The 25678-nt window shown below is 43.6% G+C and overlaps 1 protein-coding gene across 1 annotated transcript; it reads right to left on the reverse strand.

Annotated features, from left to right (window-relative positions):
* Window positions 1-1397: 1397 nt before the first annotated feature.
* LOC119185513 (aurora kinase C-like) lies at window positions 1398-21777 on the reverse strand. The gene is made up of 7 exons (XM_075881683.1): window positions 21689-21777; window positions 21448-21565; window positions 13857-13936; window positions 8072-8210; window positions 7616-7764; window positions 7010-7241; window positions 1398-1786 (listed from the first exon to the last, which is right to left on the reverse strand). Exons 1-7 carry the CDS (start codon window positions 21775-21777, stop codon window positions 1682-1684), a joined length of 912 nt encoding a protein of 303 aa, XP_075737798.1. The 3' UTR covers window positions 1398-1681.
* Between the last annotated feature and the right edge of the window lie 3901 nt (window positions 21778-25678).

The raw sequence follows: 25678 nt of genomic DNA on the forward strand, positions 1-25678 counted from the left end.
CGTTTAACGTCCCAAAACCACCATATGATTACGAGAGACGCCGTAGTGGAGGGCTTTGGAAATTTTGACCACCTGGGGTTCTTTAACGTACACCCACATCTGAGCTCACGCGCCTACAGCATTTTCACCTTCATCGAAAATGCAGCCGCCGAGCGAGTACCTTAGCTACTAGACCACCTCGGCGGGGCACCACTAAACTTGTAGTTTCAACTCTTCCATGTTAGTGATTTCCGAGTTACCTCATCCCACAACTCGCCAGTGGTTCACTAAAATTGAACTATCGTCTTCAAACGATTATGTCCCATTGTGTAGTCTAACAGAAAACCATCATCATAATGGGGTATATGCCTCGGAAATAAATGATTTCTGCACCTGACCGATGGTCCACAAAGAATGAACTATAGTCATCAAACGTGGATGTGCCAGACAGTGACCCATCAAAAAAGTATATTCACCACTAATAGGTACGAGTCACAGGTATCTTGCAAGTTCTAATACTCTCAACTGAAGGCAACAATTGCCCTCACAAATGGCTGCGAAGCAGTGAGGGCGAGCTGAAGACCCCCAGTGCATACAAGAGAATACTGGGGGGCTGAGACAGGCAACGGTGGCTACGACGAGACCCCGACGCAATAGACGGTCTACAGCAATGATGATGTGCCCATAAAATGCAAGAGATTTGCAAATGCTTGTTTCATCGCAAACTTCTATCTCTGCAGTTTGACATCAGTGTTGAATTCAACTGTCTGCTCTTTAACTCAAACCTCTTTGTGCGGAAAATCAACACAAAAACAACCTAGCATCACCTAGCTGAAGGCTAGCAACAATCTAAAAGCAACCTAAAGAAAACTTTCGCCACAAATAATTGATGTGCACCACCTAGTTTGCCAAAGCCTTGCACCGTGCCTCTTCCCCATGTCACTCTCAACACAAAGAGGATGCCTCGTTCGGCTCTTGAGTGCGCACCCACGACATTGTTGACATCGCGCAGCCAAAAAAAGAGTTGTCACAACAACAGCCTAAACCTACCTTCTTTCGCAAGTTAGAAGGGTGAGAAGGCAGAATGAGAAATCCAAATCAGCCGATATTGTTTCTAAAGCCTGTAACTTCCTTGCCGCAGCACTAATTTGTAAAATTCAAGCGGCAGCTTCCTCACATTACACAATATGCAATTATTTCGACACAAATATTCTACCCTGGGTTGTTTACTGCAGCTACGTTCGTAATATTACTTCCACTCCCGAAGTGTGGCTCAATGTCGGTGCATTAGTTATATTTCACATTCATACCTGTAGTGTCATGCACGTGTCAATGAAGAAACAAAGTTAAAAACTTTCAAAACATTTAATACATGCAGAACCACTGTATATCAAATAAAAGCTTGCAAAGTTTGAATGATAGTTTGAATGAAAATAGTTTGAATGATAGTTTGAATGAAAGTTTGAATGAAAATGTGTAGAATAAAAGTGGCTAAAAAGTGAAACGCACACTCTAATGCGCAGTGCATCTAGTTCTTGAATTGTTACTACGCCTTGAAAATAGCTCCACATTGATGAGGTGCAAGTCACACATGGTGAAATGTACCTGATGTCTGAAGCACTTTTACAGGAGTAGAGCGACACAAGGCCCCGGGTATGCCTGCACATGTTTATATACATGCATTTGCCACAGTCTTTCGTTTCTACAAGGTCTTGCACACGACTGTAGTGTCTGCGTTGTTCACAACCCACGGGTGGACCTTGACTTCGTCCAGGGATATGCGCTCAGACGGGCGTCTTCTCAGAAGCTGTTGTGATCAAAAACAAGCACAGTTCACAGACAGTTCAATGAGAGGGCTAAGATTATATTTATATATCACTGGCACATGTAAGAAATCAAAGATTCTTAAATGTTGAGTGATCTCTACATCTATAGAGAGGGCGCATTAACTTTTTTTTCAGAAGGCGCACATACTAATGATACCCTTTTTCTCTCCGTCTACTGCGTTACATGGTAGTTTAGCACATCTAAAATCATAGAGCACCCTAACAATATGTTAGAACCTTGCCACAGTCGCGGTTTATTTTATTTCGGAGGCATGCTCTAACTGCTCTACCAGTTTTGCTGCAACATCACTTGTTACAACAAAGAACATCATAAGGGGCAATCGAAAGAACAAGGGCATGGCGGTACAACTTCATATCGTGCTCTCACATAACAGTACTTTTTTAGGCACTGCCCAACTGCCGCAACTGCCCAATTTTGAACACCATGGGTTCTTTAACATGCACCTAAATTTAAGTACATGTACCTCACAGATTTTAGACTCCATCGAAAATGCAACCGCTAGGGCACTTTGAGACTTAGCAGTATGTTTCTAGAGTTTAGAGGGGAAGTGTTTTCAGTTTACCCACACAAAACAAAAGCTTGAACCATCTCCTCGGAGGGAACCCTGATGGTATACAAAGCAGCAGCGTTGCACTCGGGTGACGTAACAGCTTGAACTGCGCGAATGCGCGTGCTCCTGTGGACACTGGAAGATTCTTTTGAAGCGATGGCGAGCGTACGTCTTGTAGGTGACACGTACAGAAATGTTTCAACGCGTACGTTTGGCGTATGTCAGCTTTATTGAGCTTGAACCGATGAGTTCGCGGCGTAGCAAGCGGCAGTCACAAGCAAACGGACGAGATGGCAGCTCCGGGCACCGGGGCGAGCGCACGGCAGGCGAGAGAAAAAGTGTTGTCAGTGCACACTGTGAGGGGAGCGTGACATCAACGCGCAGCAGCGGCGGGACCTGCTTGGCACCGTGCCAGCACCTGGGACGTGCAGCGCCTACGTACGGAGGGACAGCGTTTCACAAGCTAGTTGAAGAGCTGCTTCGCATCTAGAAAATAATACGTACATAAAAAGGTATTCAAGCATTATGTCTTTAAAACTTGCCCCAGCTAAAGTGCCTTTCGCGGGATCTACATACACTAACAAACTAACGTGATAGCGTTAAAGAGCTCGTTTCGCAGAAATTCCGGTGTCGGCGTCGTTGGTTGTGAGCGAAAAATCATCATCTTATGCATGACCAAAAAAATAAAAAACGACAAAAATAAAATATATGTAATAAATATTCCTGGAGTAGAGTGGGGCCCAAACTAGAGCCATTTGGGTCCGAGTTGGAATTGAACTTGGGTCGTTTGTGTGGCAAGCAGATGTTCTATCACACAGCCAAACTTCTGCTTCTGAAAACAGTGAGAACTTCCTATGCTTGGAAATGCAGTGAAAGTAGTTTACATGCTCCACAAACACACGCGTCCTTGTTACATGCTTCACAATACAACATGAAATATTGCAGTAATAATGCGTGGTATAAGCCACGGCCATCAGGGCATCAGAATATGTGGTTACCAAAATGGCTCCGTGGTTGAAAGCTGGTACCCAACTACAAAAGGCACACATGCTACTGCACCTATTCCCTTAAGGCCATGTATAGTGGGTGCATAGCAATTTCAAAAAGGTTTCATGAACTAAGTGTTTGAAATGCACACTAGGAACAGGTAGTTGCTATCGTCCAACTCCTAAAGGTGAAGCTTTAGGGTCCCCTAATTTTATTTATCCTCAAACATGGAAACAATCGGGAAAACACGTAGTGCTAACAACAAAGACTGATAAGTGATGTGTTTTTAACTTGGCGCAACTTTTAAGACTGCTTGCCATTGCCTAGGTACATTGCTAAGCACTATCTTGCCAACTATATGTTCCTTCTGATATGCTCAAGCACATCAGAATGCAGCTGCAACACCCGGTATTGAACCCACAAGTGAGCTCAGTAGCGCAGTGCCATAGCCAAAGAGCTACTGCGGCTGGTAGTCAAATTGTCAAGTTTATTGTACCCTGGTGAGTTCACCTCATAAGACGGCCATTGGAATTGTACTATACTACTCTTGAACTCTACAGCCTGCCTTCCCCCATCTCCAGCTTCTGGGAAGACAAAGAAACGAGGTTCCTTAAGAGGCCATTACATGGTCATCCAAGAATTTGTGTTTTTCAGCAAAAACTATTGGTAGAGAGCCTATTACACATACACAGGTCTAAAAAGTGGGCTGTAAAAGAACGTTTCACGGCAAAACAAGCCCGAGAGGAGGCCAGCCCTAAACCCCGCCCACTGCCAGTGACTGCTGTTTTGCTATGGCACCTGTGACGTCACAAGTTGGAAGGAGCAGAGCCGTCGCCTTCTATCGAAGTTTCAGCCGTTACGAATTGTTCAATTTCAGCACCAAACTGACGAAAACTAGAATATCTTGATTTGACACGCAGCTTACCATGAAACAACATCAGCTGCCGAATGCAGGCGCTCGCTTAGCCAACTGCTCCTTACATCAAAGCTGGCGTGTGCCCTAGTGTAGCCCGACTCACAGGCAGCTCGCGTGCTTATAATGTTAAATTTTAAATTGAGTACCTGAAGAAATGCACTAAAGCTAAACCAGCTTATAAGGGAATACCTAGGGACTTACCCACATGACACAGATTATGATTGAAAATTGGGTGTCATGGCAAGTTTAAACTAACTCTAAGCAAATCACAAGCAAAGGTTATTGCTCTGCAAAGCACTAACTTCCCTTCATCACATTCAACGATGGTGACTATGTTTGTGTACGCAACTCGTTTATGCTAGTTGTGTCAACTTGTAGGGAAAAGAGAGCTAGATGCACGTCTCATTGAATGAACTGAACGTTATCCATATCCAGTATGTCTTGACTTAATGATGTAATTTTGGTTGGAGTTTTCTCTTCAACATTCTATGCCAACCTACTGCACTTCTGCCAAATGTTTACTTTTGATTCAGAATGTCTTGTACTCCAGTGTGCTGCGTATGACCAATCGATCATTTTGGTGAAGGTACTGCGACTAGTCGTTCAGCACACCACACTTCAGGACCCAAGCCAAACTACCACTTTGCTTTCCTCAAAATGAGTGTGCACAACCAAAAACAACTTACACACACAATTGGAACATAAAAATTCATTATTTTCATGTAACGATAGAAAGCAAGTTACTGCAGAAAAATTAATTAAATATTTAATTACACACTAATAACAGTAAAAGGAAAACTCACGCAATACAACACATTGCTTCTATTTCTTTCTTGTAATGTAAAATTGAGTGCCTTAGAATTATGCTATAATAATTTGACACATACGTAGACACAGCATCGTACCGTATTTACTCGCGTAATGAACGCACTTTTTTTCTCGAGAAATCAAAGCAAAGTTGGGGGTGCGTTTATGATGCGGGGCTACTTTTACTAAAGCTTTTTTGGGATGAGCAAAGAATCCAGTCATGCAAAAAAATTTAGGCCACTGCACCTTTGGCAATTGATGTACACATACGCTGTTTCGAAACAGCCTCTTTGTTGCATTTTACTCATCTTCGGTGGTTGACGACGCCATCTTGTGCAAGCTGTCCCCGCATCGCCCACGCATGCCATAAAAGCGTTTTGCGACCATCTTATTTTGCAATCATTTAACCGCAACAGTGGTATCTGCTTTGATCTCAAGGGGCACCCAGAAGCGTGCGCTACGACGCGCACTCTGACAACATCATGGCAGCCTCGCACGACAACCACAATGATGCCGTTCACATTGTAGCAAGTAACTAACATTGCAAGAAGCTACCCCAAAGCATCAAAACAAACAGTTCATAACAATAATAATGACAAAATACAGCTGCCGCCTCGCTTCTACTTGAGAAGTTCCTGTACGTGCAGAGAACAAACGAAGTGAGAATTGAGGGTGCTACCATGTTGTGGAAATTGTGAAGATCTTATTTGAGCGACAAACAATTTTTTCAGGTTTTCCGAAAACCTGCGACGCGATGGCGACAATAAGTCCTGTTGCCGTCGCTATAAAATCGCGTGCACGTCGTTGGGCCTTTAAGTTTCATACTTGCACGAAGCGACCGTCGGTTGGCGCGGGAAGTTTCATGACCTTCGCTTGCCGTCTGCTTATCAGCTGCGAAGTCTCTACACTCACACCGTTCATGAACCTCGCTGTAATGCACAGATAAAAAAGACAGGGGACGTGCCGCACACAGATAGAAAGAAAAAACAATACGGCGCGCAGCAACAAGCGAAGGGGAGGAGGCAGCGAGCCGAGGTGGCCGACGGAGATTGGCATAATAATAAAATGCGGAAGGAAGCAACAGGTAAAGAGGCGCCAGGTGTGGTTAGTGAAACTGCGGCCGATGACTTTAGGGGGTGCGTTTATTACGTGGGGAAAAATTCTAAATTTTGACGACTGAAGATGCGGGTGGGTTTATTGTGCGAGTGCGTTCATTAAGCGACTAAATACAGTAATTCATGCCTGAAGGCGTTATTCACTTCAACGTACATTGATTTAAATTTATGCATTTGATTCGTTTCGACCTACGTCAATTCAAAGTCAGTGTCTCAATTCATTTTAGCACACATCGGCTCAGTTTCGATTCACTGAATTCACATTAATTATTCCTCAAGGTACTACAGCATCTCTATGGTGCCACTCATTAAGAGGGGAAACTATGCTCAATAGAACTGATTCATGAACAGATGTGAACAATATTTTAACAGCGTTTGTATTCTCACCTGTTGATTCCAAAAAGGGACTACTTTTATGGCAGAAAAAATAATTTATAGCATGCTCTAACGTCACTGTCTAAGTTTGCTTTCTTGCTCAAAGGTAAATTAACATCCGAACAGAGATCCTCAAGATAGTGGTTAGAGCATTAAAACTACTATAATGTTCAAGAACACGTAGTTCCCATTCTGATCAGTTATAGTGTATAAAATGGACAAAGCGAGAATTCGCAGACCCGTTCTGAGGCACAAGTTTGAAAACAGTTTTTGGGCAGATGTCTGGCTTTCACGGGCTGCATCCTTTGTTAATGTCCCTAGACATTCGTGTTCATAACGCCAAACATTATTTCTTCTCAACTGACTGGCCTTGCAATGCTCTTACTTGAATATGAGGATGGCCACTGTTTATTCACACTGAATGGTGTTCACCTTGCCAATTAGGTCCCGTGCCTCGGCGCTTACGTACGGAGGGCACTGCACCCTGCACTCCCGTATGCGCCGGTAGGTCTCCTGCATCGTGGGCGACTCATAGGGGGGCTTGCCCACCAAGAACTCGTAGATGAGAATGCCGAGGGCCCAGTGGTCCACCTTCTCGTTGTAGGGGCCACCTTCAATCATCTCATGTGGCAGGTAGTCCAGCGTGCCGCAAATTGTGGCCCGCCTGCGACATAAACGCATGCTTTCACATTTAGGCTAACGCAGCCGCACATTTGTTCTCTCCTTTGTCTTTTGTCTAGCGTTTCCACTCAATGAGTCGATACCAATATAAGGAACATGGCTAAACACATTCCCATCACACTGGGTGCCTATGCTGACGGCATAGTGGTTGGAGTGCCTGGCGTCTGTCTCCACAGGCCAACGCACTGTAGCTTTGATTACCTGGTCAAGTGCTTAAACACAGTTTTCCTCTTTTGACCAGTTTGTGGACATTTTTACTGACGCCATTTCTGTGATAAAGTGCCACCAAGCAATTCTCGATAGACTGCTGTACAGCCTATCGCAGTGTAAAAGAATTTAACAGTCAGACGAACGCACCTGGATGAAGGTGCATGCACGGACCAGCCGAAGTCTGCAATCTTAATCTCGCCATTAATGCCGACGAGAAGATTTTCCGGCTTGATGTCGCGGTGGATGACGTTTTGTGCATGGCAGACCTTGAGCGCATCGCAGAGCTGGTAGATGTACTGAACACAAGAATGGTGAGAAAAGAGAAACCACATCACAAGGTGAATACTTTAGATCGGAATTTCTTGTGTCACTTTTAATTTGACAATAAATAAGCTGAACCAGGACCCATGTACAAACCCGTTTTTTCCAGAGGCTGTTTGAAGTCTTTAGTATTTTACTTTATTATCTTCCAGTAACTATCAGCCCAGGGATAAGAGACTCTGGCATATCACCCTCCCAAAAGTTTTGCCTACCACAGCATGAAATGACACGTGACACACCCGTCTGCAAATTCACAACCGAAAGGCTCGGCTATGTTCTTACAGTGGCAGCTCTCTTCTCAGTGAAACGCCTGGCCGAAGTAAGCTGCTTGTAGAGTTCGCCATGAGGCGCATATTCCAGGATCAGATAGACCCTCGTCTCATCGTGGAACCAGTTGAACAGGCACAGGATGTTCGGGTGCCTGAAAAACATTTTGCAACAACAGACAAGACATGCTGCTGAAATGACGAGTGCCCATGGATCTGCCAGCTCAAGCTTTTTAACTCTGCTATCGCTCCAAGTTTACGCAGACGTGACATTTCGTGGCATAATTCTTTACAGACTGTAAAAACCCTCTATTGCATTTCATAAAATAAACTACAGAAAAATAATTACACCGCCTCCCACTAAAGGGAACCATGGGTATGCGAAGCAGCACTGGTGTTCACTTGCGTTTCCATTTGTATGTGTCCGTGTATGTTTCATTTGTGTGTGGAGTTGTGTACATGTTGTGTACCGCTTATGTTGCCTCCCCCATTTGTGTGAATTACTGTGTGTGTGTGAGTGCCGCAAAGTGAACACCCAGCGCTTCTAGGAGAGGGCAACGGAGCGAGCATGTGCAGCAGTATATGAGCGCACAGCTGTGGCAGAGAGATAAACGGGAGAAGAGAAACAAAGCAGAAGCAGCACTGAGCCACCTTCTCCTACGTTGCACTCACATGAAGAGGGGGCCCTTGGCGACTGTTTTCTGCCCCACTGCTTATGCGCGACTCTCCCCTTTCCTCGCGCTCGCGTAAGGAGATAGTTGGCGCATGCGCACTAATGGTGGTCATGCTGCATGCTAAGTATTTTGGTATTCTTCCATTGCACCTCCACTGAAACCTAGCCAGTGTCCAGAAATCACATTGCCATTCATGAGTGTAGCAGCAAGATGCCTCAGCCTGTTGGGCTACCATGGCAAGAAAACTAAGGAACAAGGGGCCACAGGTTAGAATGCATACTATCACAATGATTTTGCTTATTAGTCGAATACAGGAGCAGGAGCATATGGCAGCAAAAATTAGGAGCAAATGTCAATAAACCAGCAGATCAAAACCTTTGAGAGATACAAAAAAAAGCACACGTTCAGCAAGCTTCAAATTCATAAGCAACCAGGCTAAGTTCAACAAAGGCACGAAAAGTAATTTCGCAGGTCTTTGTAAAAATGCCAGTTGTCTTTGCAATATAAGACACTATTGACAGTCTTCAGCAAAATGTTCCCAACAACACAGGCACGGTCACAGGCTTTAAATGAAATTAAGGGTTTTACATGTCGAAACCAAGATAAGCCGTAACAGGGGAGAGCAAATCAATTTCGCGAGATTATCCAAAATACTCCTAAATTCAATTTCACATACATGCCATTTACATATCTATGGCCCTCACCCCTTTTAAATTCCATCCTTCCTGAAACTAGACAACCATGACCGAAAGTCACATCTGTGTTCAAAATATCACCAACATGACCCAGAGACGTACACAGAGGGTGGCACACCAGACCCCTACCCCCCCCCCCCCCCCGATAAAAATTTTTTCCACCAAGGCACAGAAAGTGAAAAATAACCCTTGCAAGAGGGTGCCCCTCCCGAAATCAAGTTGGTGCCCCCCCCCCTTTCACCCTGAAAAAAAATTCTGGCTATGCGCCTGACTGTTAAGCTACCACAGTGGGTGTAACAGCTGTGGAAGGAAACAAAAATCGCAGCATATTCACTCTCAACGTTAGCTAGAATTCGTTCCCTTTTTTTTCTACAAATTATGCCACATACCCAAATTTATGTTCACTGGCTGATTGGAGAACTGCTAGCTGCACAGTTGCAGCACATGCCTCAGTGAGAATTAAAAGAGGACCTGCAACACCTTTTCAGCAGGGTTAAAAAACACTGCTATCCAGTAATCAAGACTATGATGAACACGTGAGGCAAACAATATAGCGCGGCATGCAGCGAAAAATTTAGAATTGACTCACAACGTAAGCTAGAAATCGTTCCTTTTTCTTTCTACAAATGATGCTGTGTGCCCAAATTTATGGTCACTGGCCGATTTGAGCATGTTTAGCTGCACAGTTACGCAGGTCACCGTAGAAGACAGACACGCGGCCGTGTGCGTGATCACATTGAAGGTAAGTTGCGTGTTCGAAGAGAAAAAGAAAATGTGCTCAAGGTCTTGACATGCGTGAAGTAACTTGTTTCTACCGTGCCATTCCTGCCTGCTTTGCTTCCACCGTACTTGTCGAAATAAGAGAAGAGAGAAAGCAATTTATTGTGCAAAAAATCTTCGACTTCACTCATACTTCACAGATTCCAAAACCTCTAACAGCGGTCGAATCATAAGGCAATGTTTTGTGAAATGTTTTTGTAAATGAATATTATGCCAAGTGAAAAAAAAACTTATTTTTTCCTAAATGTCAGTTTTTTTGTTTTTGATCATGAAAAATGTGCACTTTTTCGCCCAACATTTTGCTGCAGAAACCTTCTTTCTAGATTTTGTTTTGTTTTTTTTAAGAGTTACAGGCAAAAATGTTAGACCACCGATCACCCACGAAACAAACTGCGAGTTTCATCTGCATCATAAGATTAGCTTGATATGTAGTATTTTCTTCGTTATTTAGCTATCATATCAAGTGCTAACGTAACAGTACTCTAAAAGCATTGTCAACCCCTCATTTTTTATCATAAAAGTCATAAACGTCTAACTAAATAAACACATAACATGGTACATGTGTTGTTCGTGCTCAAGCACTGGTATGTGAGCTTGTCAACCATCAAATTCGCTCTGGTTGACGCTGCCTGTCATTTAAATATTGACAGGAGAAGAACATTCAATATTAGAAGCAAATTTGAATCATCCTGGCTTCTGCACTACAAAAGCTTGCATCAATATTAATTAGCACCTCAGCCTGAAAGCACCGTGGTCCTGGTACTGACCCTGCAATGTCAGCTAGAAAACAAAAACGTAGAGTTCCCACTCGAGCAAGGGCGCACAACAGTAAAGTCCGCGACAGAAGTGGCTGCAAATACTGAAAATTTCAGGACTCCTGATCATCTTGGAAGAATGCTAACATCATCTTAATACATAAGAAAGGAGATGACAAGGACTTGAAGAATACAGACCGATCAGCTTGCTCTCCATAGTATACAAGCTATTTACAAAGGTAATTTCTAACAGAATTAAGAAAACATTAGAATTCAATCGACCAAAGGAACAAGGAGGATTTCGAACAGGCTACTCAAGAATCGACCACTTTCATGCTATCAATCTGGTAAGAGAGAAATTCTCAGAATACAGCCAGCCACTATACATAGCTTTCATAGATTACGAGAGGGCGTTTGATTTAGTAGAAATATCAGCAGTTATGCAGACACTGCGGAATCAGGGCATCGACGAAGCATATATAAACATCCTGGAAGAAATCTACAGGGGATTAACTGCTACCATAGTGCTTCAAAAAGAAAGCAACAAAATAACAATTAAGAAGGGTGTAAGGTAGGGGACACAATCTCCCCAATGATGCTTAACACGGGAGGTTTTCAGAGGCCTGAAATGGGAACAGTTAGGCATAAGAGTTAATGGAGAGTACCTTAGTAACCTGCCTTTTGCCGATGACATTACATTGCTCAGTAACTCAGGGGACGAATCCCAATTTATGATTACGGAGTGAGACACGGAGAGCAGAAAAGTAGGTCTTAAATTTATCTGTAGAAAATGAAAGTAATGTACAACAATTTCGCAAGAGTGCAGCTCTTTGAGATAGGTAATAGTGCACTTGAACTTTAAAAGACTATGTCTACTTAGGACAGGTAATAACCGCGGAGCAGAACCACGAGATTCAAGTAACTAGAAGAATAAAAATGGGGGGGGGGAGCCCATTTGGCAAGCACTCTCAAATCATGACAGGTAGATTGCCACTATACCTCAAGAGGAAGGTATATAACAGCTGCATCTTGCCGGCACTTTGCTACAGAGCAGAAACCTGGAGACTTACAAAAAGGGTTAAGCTGAAATCGAGGATGACGCAGCGAGCAATGGAAAGGAAAATGGTAGGTGTAACCTTAAGAGACAAGAAGAGAGCAGAGTGGATCAGGGAACAAACCGGCGTTAAGGATATTATAGTTGAAATCAAGAAGAGAAAATGGACATGGGCCGGGCATCTAGCACGTAGACAGGATAACCGCTGGTTATTAAGGGTAACTAACTAGATTCCCAGAAAAGGCAAGTGGGTTAAAGAAAGACAGAAGATTAGGTGGGCAGATGTGATTAAGAAATTTGCGGGTATAGATTGGCAGCAGCAAGCAGAGGACCGAGTTGAGTGGCGGAACATTGGAGAGGCCTTTGTCTTGCAGTGGACGTAGTCAGGCTGATTATGATGATAATGATTGTTGCAAGCGATCTGCTTGTTCCCGTCTATCTTGTCGACTTTCTCAGAACTTACATTCCTGCTATTTTTCCGTACGGGAACAGTCATAACACTTTTGCTAATGAATAGTTTTCGGTAAAACTTGACACAATTCCTTATCAAACTATTATGCATGTTTTAGTGCCCCATCGCTTGATTGCACGTTGGGCGCCCGTGTAGTGTACACGTATCCCGAAGGAGTACGGCCACTAGAGGGGGTTTGGTCTTAGCAAGCCGCAGGGCACGCGATAACCGTCGCCGTGGCAAAAACACGGTACTGCTCAAGGTCGTAACACTTTATTGTCTGCAGCAACATCAAAACACAGTAGAGAGCCTGTTGCAAAGGTGCAGCGGGAAAGCAAATGGGCTTATCCATGCCACGGGCAAGAAGTACTACACAAGGGTGCCACGAGCACGTCTCCGTGGGCAAATGTGATTCACGGTGACACCAGGACAATGGGCCCGGTTGCTCAAACGAGGGCAAAAACTCCGTGCGCATTGGCTTCAGATAAAGGTGAGCGTCCTCTGCAGGCGCAAGGCGCTGTTGGCGAAGTCCGAATGAGCCCCAAACAAAAACAGTCGACGTACGAAAAAGAAATGCGTGCTTACCTTATGTCGTCCCGGAGAGGTTCTCTCTCACTCCCGACACGCGTGCGCGAAACGTCCCGAGAGACTCCGCGCAGGTGCCACAGTCAACATCCGCAACCGGGTGAGAGGGGTTAAACGTCCCTCCCCACTCTCCCAACGCGGCACACCGCGGAGGAGAGGAGGGTAATGCCGGGACATGAGAACGCAAAAAGAGGCGGCGGACTAGCCTCGATTCCCGCAACGCAATGAACCTTAATGAGCAAACCCCGTGCTACAAAAATAAATATGGCTGCCTGTTATACTTATGTGCCGTTAGTACTAGTAGATAATTTCTGGGTATTCATTTAATATGAATTTTTTTCAAAATATTCACGAGATCTCATTTGTTTTGGTTCACTGCACAGGCTGAAGCTTTTTTATGTCCCCACAAAAAATAATATTCTGAGTTGAAAGCAAAACTTGAGTTACAAGTATTGGTGTAAGGCCCACCTTTAAGAAATCTTTTTAATTATGAAAAGTTAACAAAAAATGCGATTGTTTATAATGCTCACATGTGCCTAAAATGGTGTGCTTCATATTTCAGACTAATATGCTGTATTGATTATTGCCTTAAAAAAAGAATGTTTTGACACTTGGCCTCGTACCTTAACAACGCAGGCGAGGAAAACAGATATCTGCCGTAAGCTGTCATATTTATAGGTAAAAAGAAAAACAGTGGGGCAGTCATCGCTGTTACGGAAGAACGTACATTGGATGGTGTAACAAGCCTGCCAATGTCTCATTGTGTATGATAGCCACACTACATTCAGCGTCAATAATTAAGCTCACCTGAGATGAGACTGGATCTCAATCTCCCGTCGAAGTTGATGCTCCACGCCGTTTTTCTGAAGCTGAGACTTGAACATGACCTGTGCAAAGAGCATCACGCTCAGTTTGGTTCTCATTCGATGGACTTTACGAAACAACAGTGGTCATATGCACACAACAGTGCAGTACAATTTGACAATACTGTACGTCTTGAGATGTGCCGATCTGTCATTTACACAAGTGTCGCCATGTAATAGCGATTGCCGCTGCTCATGCACCTTTGAGAATACCGAAGCACCAGCAATGATTTCTATGTTCACAGGTTTTACAACACCATTTTGTGATGTTCATCTTAGGAGATCAAATGTGCTTCTTTAATATATATAGAATAGGGGACAACATCAAAGATGCTTTATTCCACTAAGTCAGTAGTTACTACTTGACGTTATAATTATAATAATACAAACAAATAGATAACGATGCCAAAGAAAGCAAATGAGATAGGCTTGTGTGAATAATAGTAGTGTATTCAAATTCAAATTATTGAAAATTTCAAAGTATTCGCAATGAACCAATAAATGTATAGTATATTAGTCCACACGACACCACTTGTAAAAACGACTTCACTGTAGAGTCATGGTGCTAAGCCGTAACAGCACCTGTCCAGGAGAAATCCGCTCTGCCGCGAAGCCCCTCCTCCTCCTCAAATTTAAAGTGGCCCGCAACACTTCTTGAGCATGGTCGGAAAATGCTGCCAATCAGTACTCGAGGCTAATGAGAACACGCAAGCCAAATAATATAGCGCAGTGCACGGCCTTGAATTCACAATAAATTTTTAAAGTCAGCTAAAAACTACTCCCTTCTCTCAGCAAATGATACCAAAAGCTCAACAATCACTCGTCACAACCATTGTATCAGCCACTGGCTGATTTGAGCATGGCGCGCTCAGTCATTACTAGGGGCTGCTGCAGACAGCTGCCACTTGTCTACATGAACGTGCGCGATAACATTGAAAAGTTGCGTATTCGAAGAAAAAAAAAAGAGCGTGATGTTTTTTCCCAGTGCCATCCCTCCTTGCTTAGCTTCCTCCTCTTTTGTCAGGACGAGAAAAGCGAATGAAACTGCAGTGGGAAACAATTCTTTGCAACTCCGCTTGTACAGGACAAATTCTAAAATTTTTGCGGTGGTGAATTCACGTGGCAATAATCTTCGTTACTGAATCCATTCCATGTCTACTTGATCAAGTGTTGCAAGGCACTTTTCAATAAACATATTACCCTCAAATCAATTTGTCATTTTATTAACCTCAAAAGCTTGTTATGACTGCTTATATGCTCAAAAGTAAATAAATTTTGAAATCTTGCGTATTTTACAGGTCATCACTCACCCTACTGAAAGTTAAATCCTGCTACTACTCAAAGTTATTTTGACTTTCTTTGAACAAAAGAAATATTGCATTTGCATAGAGGTCTTATTTCAATTTTGAAGAAATATTGTACAGGTTAGTTAGGTGAGGATAAATATGCCCATTTTTCTTTGTATACCATATATACTATTCGAATTCTCTTCAAAATTATTCTACTAAGATCAAATTCACTTTGAACCTAGAATTTACTACTCGCACAAGCCTAACATGAGATGTTATTAGAAATAATTGAAATGTAGATGTGGAGAAAGAAAAGCAGATGAAGAGATAACTCGCCACGAGCAGCGACCAAACCTGTGACTTTAGAATAATGCATCTGATGCTCTACCTAATGAGCTACGCCAGCGGTCATCCCTCCGTCCACTTTATGGGGTGTGTGCGTGCATTTAAACGCGAGAGTGTCAGTCAGCGCAGTCAGCAGGTATTACAGCAAGCGTGGAATATTTTTTGCCTGTTGGCATCACATAGCATGTTATCTTACTACATTATGTTAGTACATCATATTGTTCATTGCAAAAGCTGTCACAGTCACTTGAGCGTTTTAAAATATGCAAATGAGTTTTTATGCTGCTTGCACTGTACTTTTACACAAAATAACCATACGTTACCACTGCTCATTTAAACGTGATAGCAAAGCCATAATGAAAGCCTGTCAAGGCCACTGTCATACATTTTTAGCTTTCTTTAGCAACCTTGCTGATCCTGCAGTGTAAATCAGCAGTTTTCAAAATATCCATGAAGTATCAAATGTAGGCACATCACACAAAGACTAGTTTTACTGTTTACAGACTTCTCAACGATCAGTGCCCTGAAGCGCTGGTCATTCTCTGCATTCTCCCATGTGCCAGAGCCTAGCATTCATGTCACATTCCCGCACCTAACCACACCACTTGCTTTTAAAGGGGCCCTGGAACACTTTAATGTAACCATGGAACAAATTCACAGGAAAAGTTTATTGCCTCACAAATTCAACGCCACGAAATTGTTAAGAATCCGTCCAGTGCGAGTGGAGTCACAAAAATTTGCTGTATGCTACAATTGCATTATCTATTCTCTCGTCCCGACGAAAGCGCTACAAGCTAAGCAGAGAGGGATCGCCAAGGCAAACAAAATATGTCACGCGACACCTCGTGACCTTGAGGACTTTTTAAATTTCTCTTTTTCGAATTCCAAGGCAAACAATATATGTCACGCGACGCCTCGTGACCTTCAGGACTTTTTTAATTTCTTTTTTTCGAATTTGCGGCTTTTTCAGTGTGATCGCGCAGCATATCGCGACGATCTCTGTAACAACCGAGTGTGCCATGTTCCAATCAGCTAATGGCTGATAGGTGGGCTTACTACGAGTGACTTTTGAGCATGTTCCGTCAATTGACGACAGAAAAGAAAGCAATTTTCAGCTGACCTTGATAATTTACTGTGAATTACAGGCCAGACGTTGTGGCATAATATTTGGCTCACGTGTTGTCAGGAGCCTCTACTACTGATCGGCAGTGTTTTCTGAGCATGCTCAAAAAGTGTGGCGGGGCCCCTTTAATAATAATTCAATTGTACGAATTTGCACCAAAACCATAATATTGTTGTGTGACATTAGGAACGAATGAGGAACCATCAGACGGACGATGAAGACAACGAAGGTGATCTCACTTGTGTTGTTGTCCCGCCATCTTGCCTGCAGCTGCCCGAGATTCTCCCTTTAAATTTTGTAAATATATATATATCTTTCATTCATACTCTCAACCCAGTGACATTTGGCGGAGATGTGGGCAACAACATGACATGAGTAAACTTCGAAGTGGCCAAGGTTTGGTTTTTTCCACCATGGCAAGCCAGGGGCCTGCTCCTCCCGAAGCGACCACAACAACACAAGCGCGATCGCCTTCGTCTTCTGTGATGGTTTCTCATTCATTCACGATGTGTAACATATACACCCCCGCCCCAATATGAGTGACTCCACAGACGAGGGCTCCACAAATTTAGACCATCTGGTGTTCCTCTTAACATGGAGCGAGACCTAGTTTTAATATTTGACTGTACAGCAGTTTTTAAAAAGCTATGGCTATAAATTTTGCAAAAAGTTTTTAAAATAGGCGCGGGTGGCATTACAACCCAAAATTATTTTTAAATTGTATATAGTGTTCTTTATACTTTTCTAGTTTTTTGTTCTTCTTGTTAATATACACTGCCTGCAGATCACTGCAATTTCGCACAAGGGCAGCTATCGAAGATTTATTGAGGTGGAACTGAAATTGCGAGTGGACAACAAAAACTGCTTTTCTAAACTTGTCACTGTATCAAAGTTGCCACATATGAAGGTTATCTTTTATACTAAAAAATATATAAATGCAGTGCCTAGGCTTCAGCTCTAGTTATGTAAGTACCGCTAAGAAACATGTCTGAGAATCTTTGTTTATGTCAGAAAGCTCCCCAGAAAAAGGTACTCAAACTCGGAGACAACGTAGAGGTACGCCCACATTTTCTGTCATATTCTCAAAGAAGAAGGACCAAAAATGATTTTTGGAACAGCGAGCACCCAAGGGTTACAAATTTTCTGACAGATAAAAAAAAGTCTGCGTCAGACGGTTGCAAAATCTCAAAATCAAATTTTCCGACAAAACAAAGTCTCGCTCAACCTTAATGTGCATAGATGTCGCACGTTGCACGGGTCTTTAGCATTTCGCCTCCGTAGAAATGCAACCACTGCAGCCAACATCAAACCACCGACTTTCGAGTCGGCAGCTGAGCAGTGCAACCACCATACCACCCCAGCGGACCACCACTTTCATTTAAAGCGGAAGCTGTTATGAGATCACAACTCGGGTCACGCGTGGTGCCGTAGTTCTTTGTTCGCCGCTGCCGCCGGTGTCCGTAACCACTTCTCAGGAAATAAGACAAAAAAATCACAGCGTATCCACGGGGGGAATGATGACGAGGGGGCAAAGCTCCGGAAAGAATCATCAGTAAAGCCCAGTCGCCCGGTCGATCATGATATAAGTACATCAAGAGAAACACTGTGTGTGTATATATAGAAATCAACTTTTATTTGTTCTTAGACACGATGAATGGCTTGCGATGTCCCTTCATTATGATAGCTTTATGGTCCTTGAAATGAAGAGTGACCAGTTCCTGTATAGGAACTGCTCACCTGCCTCGCGAGTTCACACATTAGAATTCTGCCTGCGAGCATGCGCCGCAGCAGCCTTGAGCGATTTACGCTCCGCAGCCTTGTCCATCCAATACCTCCGAGCGTGTAGGCACTGCGCCGTGTGGCTCATGATGCAGACAGAAATTAGGTTCCTTCTTCCTCCTTTTAGAATCACTCAACAACTCTGAGCGCGCGCCAACAGCGAGGGAATTTCACTAAAAAGCTCCCCTAGCGTACGTCACCGAACAAATGCATTCCACCAATGATACGTGCCATATGTCACATAATTCATATTACAACATCTCACACCTTTCATCATCAACTACAAGTACCGCCATGTAGTTTTAAATTTATCAAGTTTTAAGTTTATCAACTGCAAGTACCGCGATCTAGTTTAAATTTTATCAAATACAAGCATCATCAACTACAAGTACCGCCATCGGTGGCCATGTACTTCACCAACAACAAACCCCATGTGATGTACAGACCCACGCCCTAAGGAGCTTCGCCGCTAAAAAATCTAGCACCAATGACACAGTGGGGCTCGAACCAGGGTCCGTTGCGTGGCAGCCCATAGTTCTACCATTCATTCGTGCCGGTGCTTGAGACTTGTTCACTAACTTTGCTTTGGCAGTCTTGACGCCGAGAAAGGAATCGCATTAAAATGAGTAAAATAGTGTTTTATAACAGCAAAAGAACAACCAGGAGTCCGACAATGCGAATAGTGTAACGAGTTAGTCCACCAATGCTCTAACCCACTACCATATTTTTTTCTTGATCACCTATTCACTGTGGCGCATACCCACTTCAGCCATGATTCCTTATCATCGTCAGCCACAAATTTCCTTGCAAGTGTGTAGCAGATACCAAACTTCTAAGAAGAATGACGAAGGATAGCGAAGCGAATGCCGGCCTACTGCCCAGAAATTATTATCAATAATGTTGCAGTGGGTACCCAGCAAGAGTGCTTGCAGCAGTTATCCAATGAGTGTTTAGAAAAGGCTCTGAAAGGTCACTTTCTAGCTTTCGCTGTAACTGTGCTGCACCTTCCGCGCAGGCCTGGTGTTTTTTCATTGAGGTACCTTTGCAGGGAAAGCAGTTGTGTGTCCCAGATGAGATGAAGCCATGTCAAGATCAGAGTTTCTTTTGTTGCATGGAAGCAGTGAGCGTTGCATAGGGAAATTGAGCATACCATCTCGGCTCTCATTCAAAGTGCAGCTTTCTCTGGAAGGGTACACGCTATTCAATTTGACATTTCAACAGTTTCTATACGACACAGCTGTTTCCATGAAGCCACACAGATGCGATTTCAAGACATTACAAAAGGGACGTTCTTCGTTTCCTCACTAAGCAGAATTATTGCTCTCCACACACCGAACTCAGTCAACACACATGAAATATTTTACTTTGACTTTCAAGTTTTTGTCGCTGAGCTTCTGCGAGCCAGTCCCACTACAATGAACATTACTTCAACGAATCAATTCAATTCAGTTTATTCACCTTAAGGGTCTCCCGACGGAGATATTACATGAGGGGTGGGTTAACAATCTTTCACATGATTTGCAAACTAAATAGTTTCACAATGGTTATTTACACATTGCTGAAACAAGGATGGGCAGGTAATGGTGGCAAAATCAGAAGGATAAAAATGATATTGTGAAAAATTGTCAGATGTTCTTGTTTGACATTATAGCATTGATGTTTTCCTAAATATTGTTTGAGACTACCCTCACATTGAGTACAGGCAACCCGATCCAAACGATATGGCTATATCATCATCAACACATTCTCACTTAGTTTGGGAACTTATACCCGTGCCACACGGGCAGAAAAAATGGTAGTTACCTCTTAATGCCTTCAGATTGAATGTGATTCGCGTGGTCCTACACGGATGAATGAAATGGCATTCGCCCAAATGTCATTCGTCATCTAATGCTATTGCCAAAACTCATTCAACTGAAAAATGCGTACTCTCAGTGGCACAGCTGATGAAGTAATTGTATCAAATGACATTTTATTTGACTGGAAGAAAACTTTTTGCATAATTTGTTTACACTAATCACTTAAACAAACACTTAAAAGTTATCTTCAGCTGGAAGATACTCTAAAATAAATGCGACAGGCACCATTTTCTTTTAAGCTGTGAATCTGACAAGCTTTGGCCTAGGTTGCTACACGGTCAGTTGCAATGTGGTGCAACAAAGTAACAAGCGAAATGTAATAACGGCGTAATATACTTACTTATACAATAAATTATTATCTAATGTGTATGAAGCTAGCAAAAGCTTGCTTGTTTTTTATTGCTTCTCACCCAATGCTCACGATCACATGAAAGGCGCTGCGATCGACATCATCAAGTCAAATGTCATTTGCTTTGGACGTGTAGCAGCGCCACCGAAAAAAAAATTTCATTCAGGAAATGAATGCCTTCGCTACCGAATGCCATTTTCTATGCCTGAGTGTCTTGCATGCTGTTGGTGTTGCTGCATGACAATTCACTTATCCCTGTTTTCATGCACCTCCAGCACATCAAAGATCTGCCACTGCTAGCCTCGCGAATTATTGTCTACTTGTCACGGTGCACTGCAATGGCATGTTACTGGGAAGTCGCCCCCTCGATTCCACAACCAGCAGTGGTATTGATATATTCAACGCCTATTTAAACACCACATTACTACTTTTAAGGCACTCGACACCAGTGTTATTACTTACAGCAAGAATCCGAAAATATATAAAATTTGTGTCAGCACTCCTTTGATGCTGTTATAAACACTCTTGCTATGGTGTTATCTATGCACCACACTAGTTTGCTCGTGATGCATCGGCCTTGCAAGGTGCTATTTAAGAATAAACACATGCCACGTAAACAAATAAATTTTTTAATGAGCAATTTTATCAGTTACATTACCAGCAGTGCGCAAATAAACTGGGACGACCGTGTTCGTTGGCAGCTACATGTTTAAAATGCAGGAAGTATTACTTGCCTGAACTGGCATGCTTGTCAGTGCCAAAACACGGCTGCAGACAAGCTTCAAACTTACCTTAAGTGCGACGACGTACTTGGTTGTCTTCTCGCGTGCGAGGTACACATTGCCAAACTTGCCTTTGCCAAGTGGCCGACCAATCTCAAAGTCCTGGAGACACCACTTCTTGGCCGACCTGCAATGATAACAGAATGGTGAGTACAGTTGATGGGGGTAGGACATTGATGAACGAAGTCGAATGACAGCGATGATCAGATTTCATATGCCGAAAGCGACACGATGAATTAGGCGCACGTACCGAATCCCCAGATTCCTCACCTTGCGCGTAGCCTCACCTTGCGATTGTACGCGTGTAGCCATAAATCTCCCGGCAAACTGCCTCAACATCAGCGACAAAATTTGAGCAAATTCAGGTCGTACAGAACAGCCGCATATCAATAGTTATTGTGACCTAAGCAGTTGCAGACGTTTTCCGCCACTGAACCATGCAGAGGCGTCAGTTGAACAAGTGAAGTTTCGGGGTGCGACAGCTACACCCGGCAAATTGATCGAATGGGAAACACATGCCACCCGACTGCGCCACTTGCTGCGAGAGAGAGAGCTTCGGCAGAGTCAAAGCACATGAGACTTCTGAATACCATCGACATTGGAAAAAGCAATATCTCGTCTGGGCTCGCAGCCGTATTCAGCTGCAATTCAAGCAATTCACGTAGCTCGCAAAAAAGTGGCACCAAGCTAATGCCAAAGATCGCGAACGATGCGCGAGGACGCGCTGTTCTTGAAACGCCGTTAAATTTCTTCTATGTAAGACACTGCTCTTGTCAATTCCTTGACGACGCAATGTCGTGACTCTCTCTGTAAGGCAGCTGAGTTTCGGAAAGCTTTTCAAACGAGGACATCACGACGGAGCTCGTGATTACATCGGGCAAGAAAGCGCGAGCTCGCCGAGTGCTTCGAAATGATACTCACATGACGGTGAGAACGTTTTCTGGCACAAGCACGACGTGCAGAGAGACGACGAGACGCAACAGCAGGCGTCACGAGTAAGCAGGGCGAGTGAAACAAGACTGCTATGCGCCGCAGAGCCACTGCAGAACACCGAGCAACCAATTCGTTTGAATTTTCCGGCTGCCGCTGTCCGCTGCACCCGCGCCCATGCACCCGCGCTGCACCCGCGCCCAAAGTCGACGCTTGGGGACGCGCCAGTCGGTACCAACGAGTTTGTATCATCAATTAGGCGTAACGCTTTGGACATAAGTTATTAATAACTAAAATCAATACAAACAACATGTAACAGTTTTAATAAACTACATAAGTAAAAACAAAATAAGTTCTGGCTTGATGCAGTTTTGTTTTCGGTACTTGTACGACTGTGATTGAACTGATTGGCTATCTTTCCCTTCTCTCATGTGTTCTCACCAATAACGCAATCGCGACTAAGAAATGTAATCACAATTGTGCTCGATCGCGATAGAACATGCGCCGTGCCTGTTGTGTCACTCTACCTGTTTAGTATCGTGTGATGGGCAGCACATCGTCAAACGGGAAGCTTTGATTATGATCATGGCAGATCCGGATCTGGTGCGGCTATGCGGTCACTCTTGATCGCGATCAGGTCCGATCGAGATCAAGAATATTGTTGTATGTGCATCATAATCTGGCCGAGAGATCGGAATTTGGTCGACGTCTGCGCATAACTACATCCCGTTCAGGTTAGACAACGTAGCAGCGACGAGAATCAAATTAGTCGCGCCCATTGCATATCTTTTTCCTGAATGGAGCCAATTGTGATCGAGAATGTGTTCCTTCTAGCATGCCCTCCTCTGGTCATTCCAATTGTACTGATTGATTTGTCATCACCTTCAGAGTTCATCCTTAAAGGAGTACTGACAAAAAAACCTTGGCCTCGCATTTTTTGCTGCAATGCGTTGCTGGGGGCCTGTTAGTCATGACACGACACATCGTTTGCTTAAGCATGCGACAAATAATTATTTAGGGGCCCCTCATTATTAATCAGTTTCAGTTTCGGTTTGAGAGCGTTTAAAAAATTGGGTGCATCTGTCGCCACTTATCGTGTGCAGTTCTTGACCACGTCAACACACAAAACTGTGACGCACTTTCACACGGTTTGCATTAAAAATTATTTTTGAATAGGAAACGGGACTGGAATGTCACCAAACACATAACTTTTTAAGCATGCGCCATGGCCACGCACTCGCAACCAGCCGCTGAGAAATATAGACTGCGGGAAGCATGGAGAAAAGAAAGGTAGGAGAGGCCCTGACGTCACTTGTTGTGAAGCCACGATGAAGCCGGAAGTCGGCCATATTGACTGGGCGAATTCTCTTCTTTTGTTTACATCTGAATGTAAAGCAGGCCGCCTCCATCCGGATTTCGAATTGGTATACCATTGCACCACAGAAGGCACGACTCTCTCTCTCCGGCTCAGGAAACACGTGAGCTGCACCGCGCGCGTGTCGTGACGATCCGATACTAATGAAACAGGGCTCAACACTGGCCCAGCGCGTCACCTTCGGCGAAATCATTTCGTCCGAGTATTAACGGTGAGTAACAGCTTACCGACAACAAAGCAAGTACAAGAGATTGCGCGCTAGATGCACTGACAACAGTGAGTGTTTTCACGTCATTAATTCAGCAACTGTACAGACAACACAATCGGTCATGCGCCTTCTACGGTTGCATTCCGCCACGCGGCCGACGCAGCGTCTGGCCACTGTGTCCGTGTTCCGCGTGAAACTCACCGGCGTCAGCATTCTGCGACTGTGGTGACTTTGAGCACGGTGCAAGTGACACTTGAACGCGGTTGCTCTTACGTTGAGAATACCCTTCATCCCCCCTCAATGACCTTTTGAGCCTCCAGTTTCCCCGCAATAACTTTCTTGCGGAGTACGCACTTGTGTCTTAACCGGTAAAACGGTCTTAATACAAAGGCTGTACTCACATATGAGTAAATCTGTAACCATACAAAAAAATTTTGGCGTTGTGAAGTAATCAGCAGAAAGTCCACAGTTGGCATGAAACTTTTCAACCTTTATTCAAAAAAATAATAAGAAACAGATCCTTAACTTTTTGCACCTCAACGGCAAAATAAATCGTGCGAAAAAACCCCCAGTAACCGGGGTGCACCACCCACAGTGCTTCTGCAAATAGCACGCAACTCACTCTGGCATAAAGAATAATAACGAGGACAAACATCAAACATGGGTAAAAGAAAAGCACTAAATGCAAGAAACTAATAGAGTTCTGACAAATGTTTACCACAGAGGCATGAAAAGCAATATCAATACCGTCTCAAGAGAGTGCTGCAGTGCAGAATTTCAGATATGGTAGACGTGAGCGACTTATTTTTAGGGGTAGAGGCGAGTCTGCGACACTACTGGTAAAATTACAACATCAACATCGCACCAGAATTTAACAATCTTTTGTAGCACGGCAGTTTGCGTGCAGAAAATTGTAAAATGCTGTTTTCTAAAGGTCCTATGGCAATGCTACCGATCGTCACCAAGCAACACAACTACCACAATTTAGAGCATGTTACATGTGTCATTTACACAGACATTGGGTGCTCTGTCGCGATATTATCACATGAGCTTCATGTCGTTTTTTTTTTCAGCGAAAACCGAGGAGAAAGCATTTTCTAGTACTAATGCATGCCGGCATGGTGACACTGAACGCTTGATGGCTACACAAACACAGCATTAAACAATGCGCAAAAAACAACAAGAGTGGCGATTATAACACCGAGCTGTGGAAACGGGAGGTGAAGTTACTGTAAAAATGCATCACTTGTAAACCTGAATGGCGAAGACCATTCATAACATCACATGAGAGATATTTGAATGTGCATTCTCCGCGTTTAGAAGTGGGCCGTACATCTCTCCTTTTCACTTGTTCAAACTAGCGCCGACTTCACCTCCTCTTGCTACGATGAGTCGATGCAATTTTCACAACCGAGCAACCAGATGCACTTAACTTTCAGCTTGCAGACAGCAAGTAGCAATGAATGAGCAGTAAGTTGAAAGCGAGATTCAAAAAGCTACAGCATGTACATAGCTGTGACCCAATGTGACGACACCGAGCGTGTGATAAAACTATTTTTGCAACTGCCGACACATGCACTCAATGTCCCATTTACGGGTCAGTATGACTGAAAAAACAAAGCAGGCACCTTTTTTTTGCAGCACAAAGGTGTGAACACTACCTCATGCCCTATACCGTTAAATTTAGATTTACAACACACCTCGTTTCCAGAAAAGGGCTATTTGTG

The sequence above is a fragment of the Rhipicephalus microplus genome, chromosome X (assembly GCF_043290135.1).
Source record: "Rhipicephalus microplus isolate Deutch F79 chromosome X, USDA_Rmic, whole genome shotgun sequence".
Classification (NCBI taxonomy): Eukaryota; Metazoa; Arthropoda; class Arachnida; order Ixodida; family Ixodidae; genus Rhipicephalus; species Rhipicephalus microplus.

What these genes read in the sequence shown, in the direction of transcription:
- LOC119185513 (XM_075881683.1), bottom strand. Translation starts at nt 21,777, where the DNA reads ATGTTGAGGCAGTTTGCCGGGAGATTTATGGCTACACGCGTACAATCG. An exon ending in GTGAGGAATCTGGGGATTCG is followed by an intron (nt 21,566 to 21,688) that starts GTACGTGCGCCT and finishes TTATCATTGCAG; the next exon opens with GTCGGCCAAGAAGTGGTGTC. An exon ending in GTGCATGCACCTTCATCCAG is followed by an intron (nt 7,242 to 7,615) that starts GTGCGTTCGTCT and finishes TTTATGTCGCAG; the next exon opens with GCGGGCCACAATTTGCGGCA.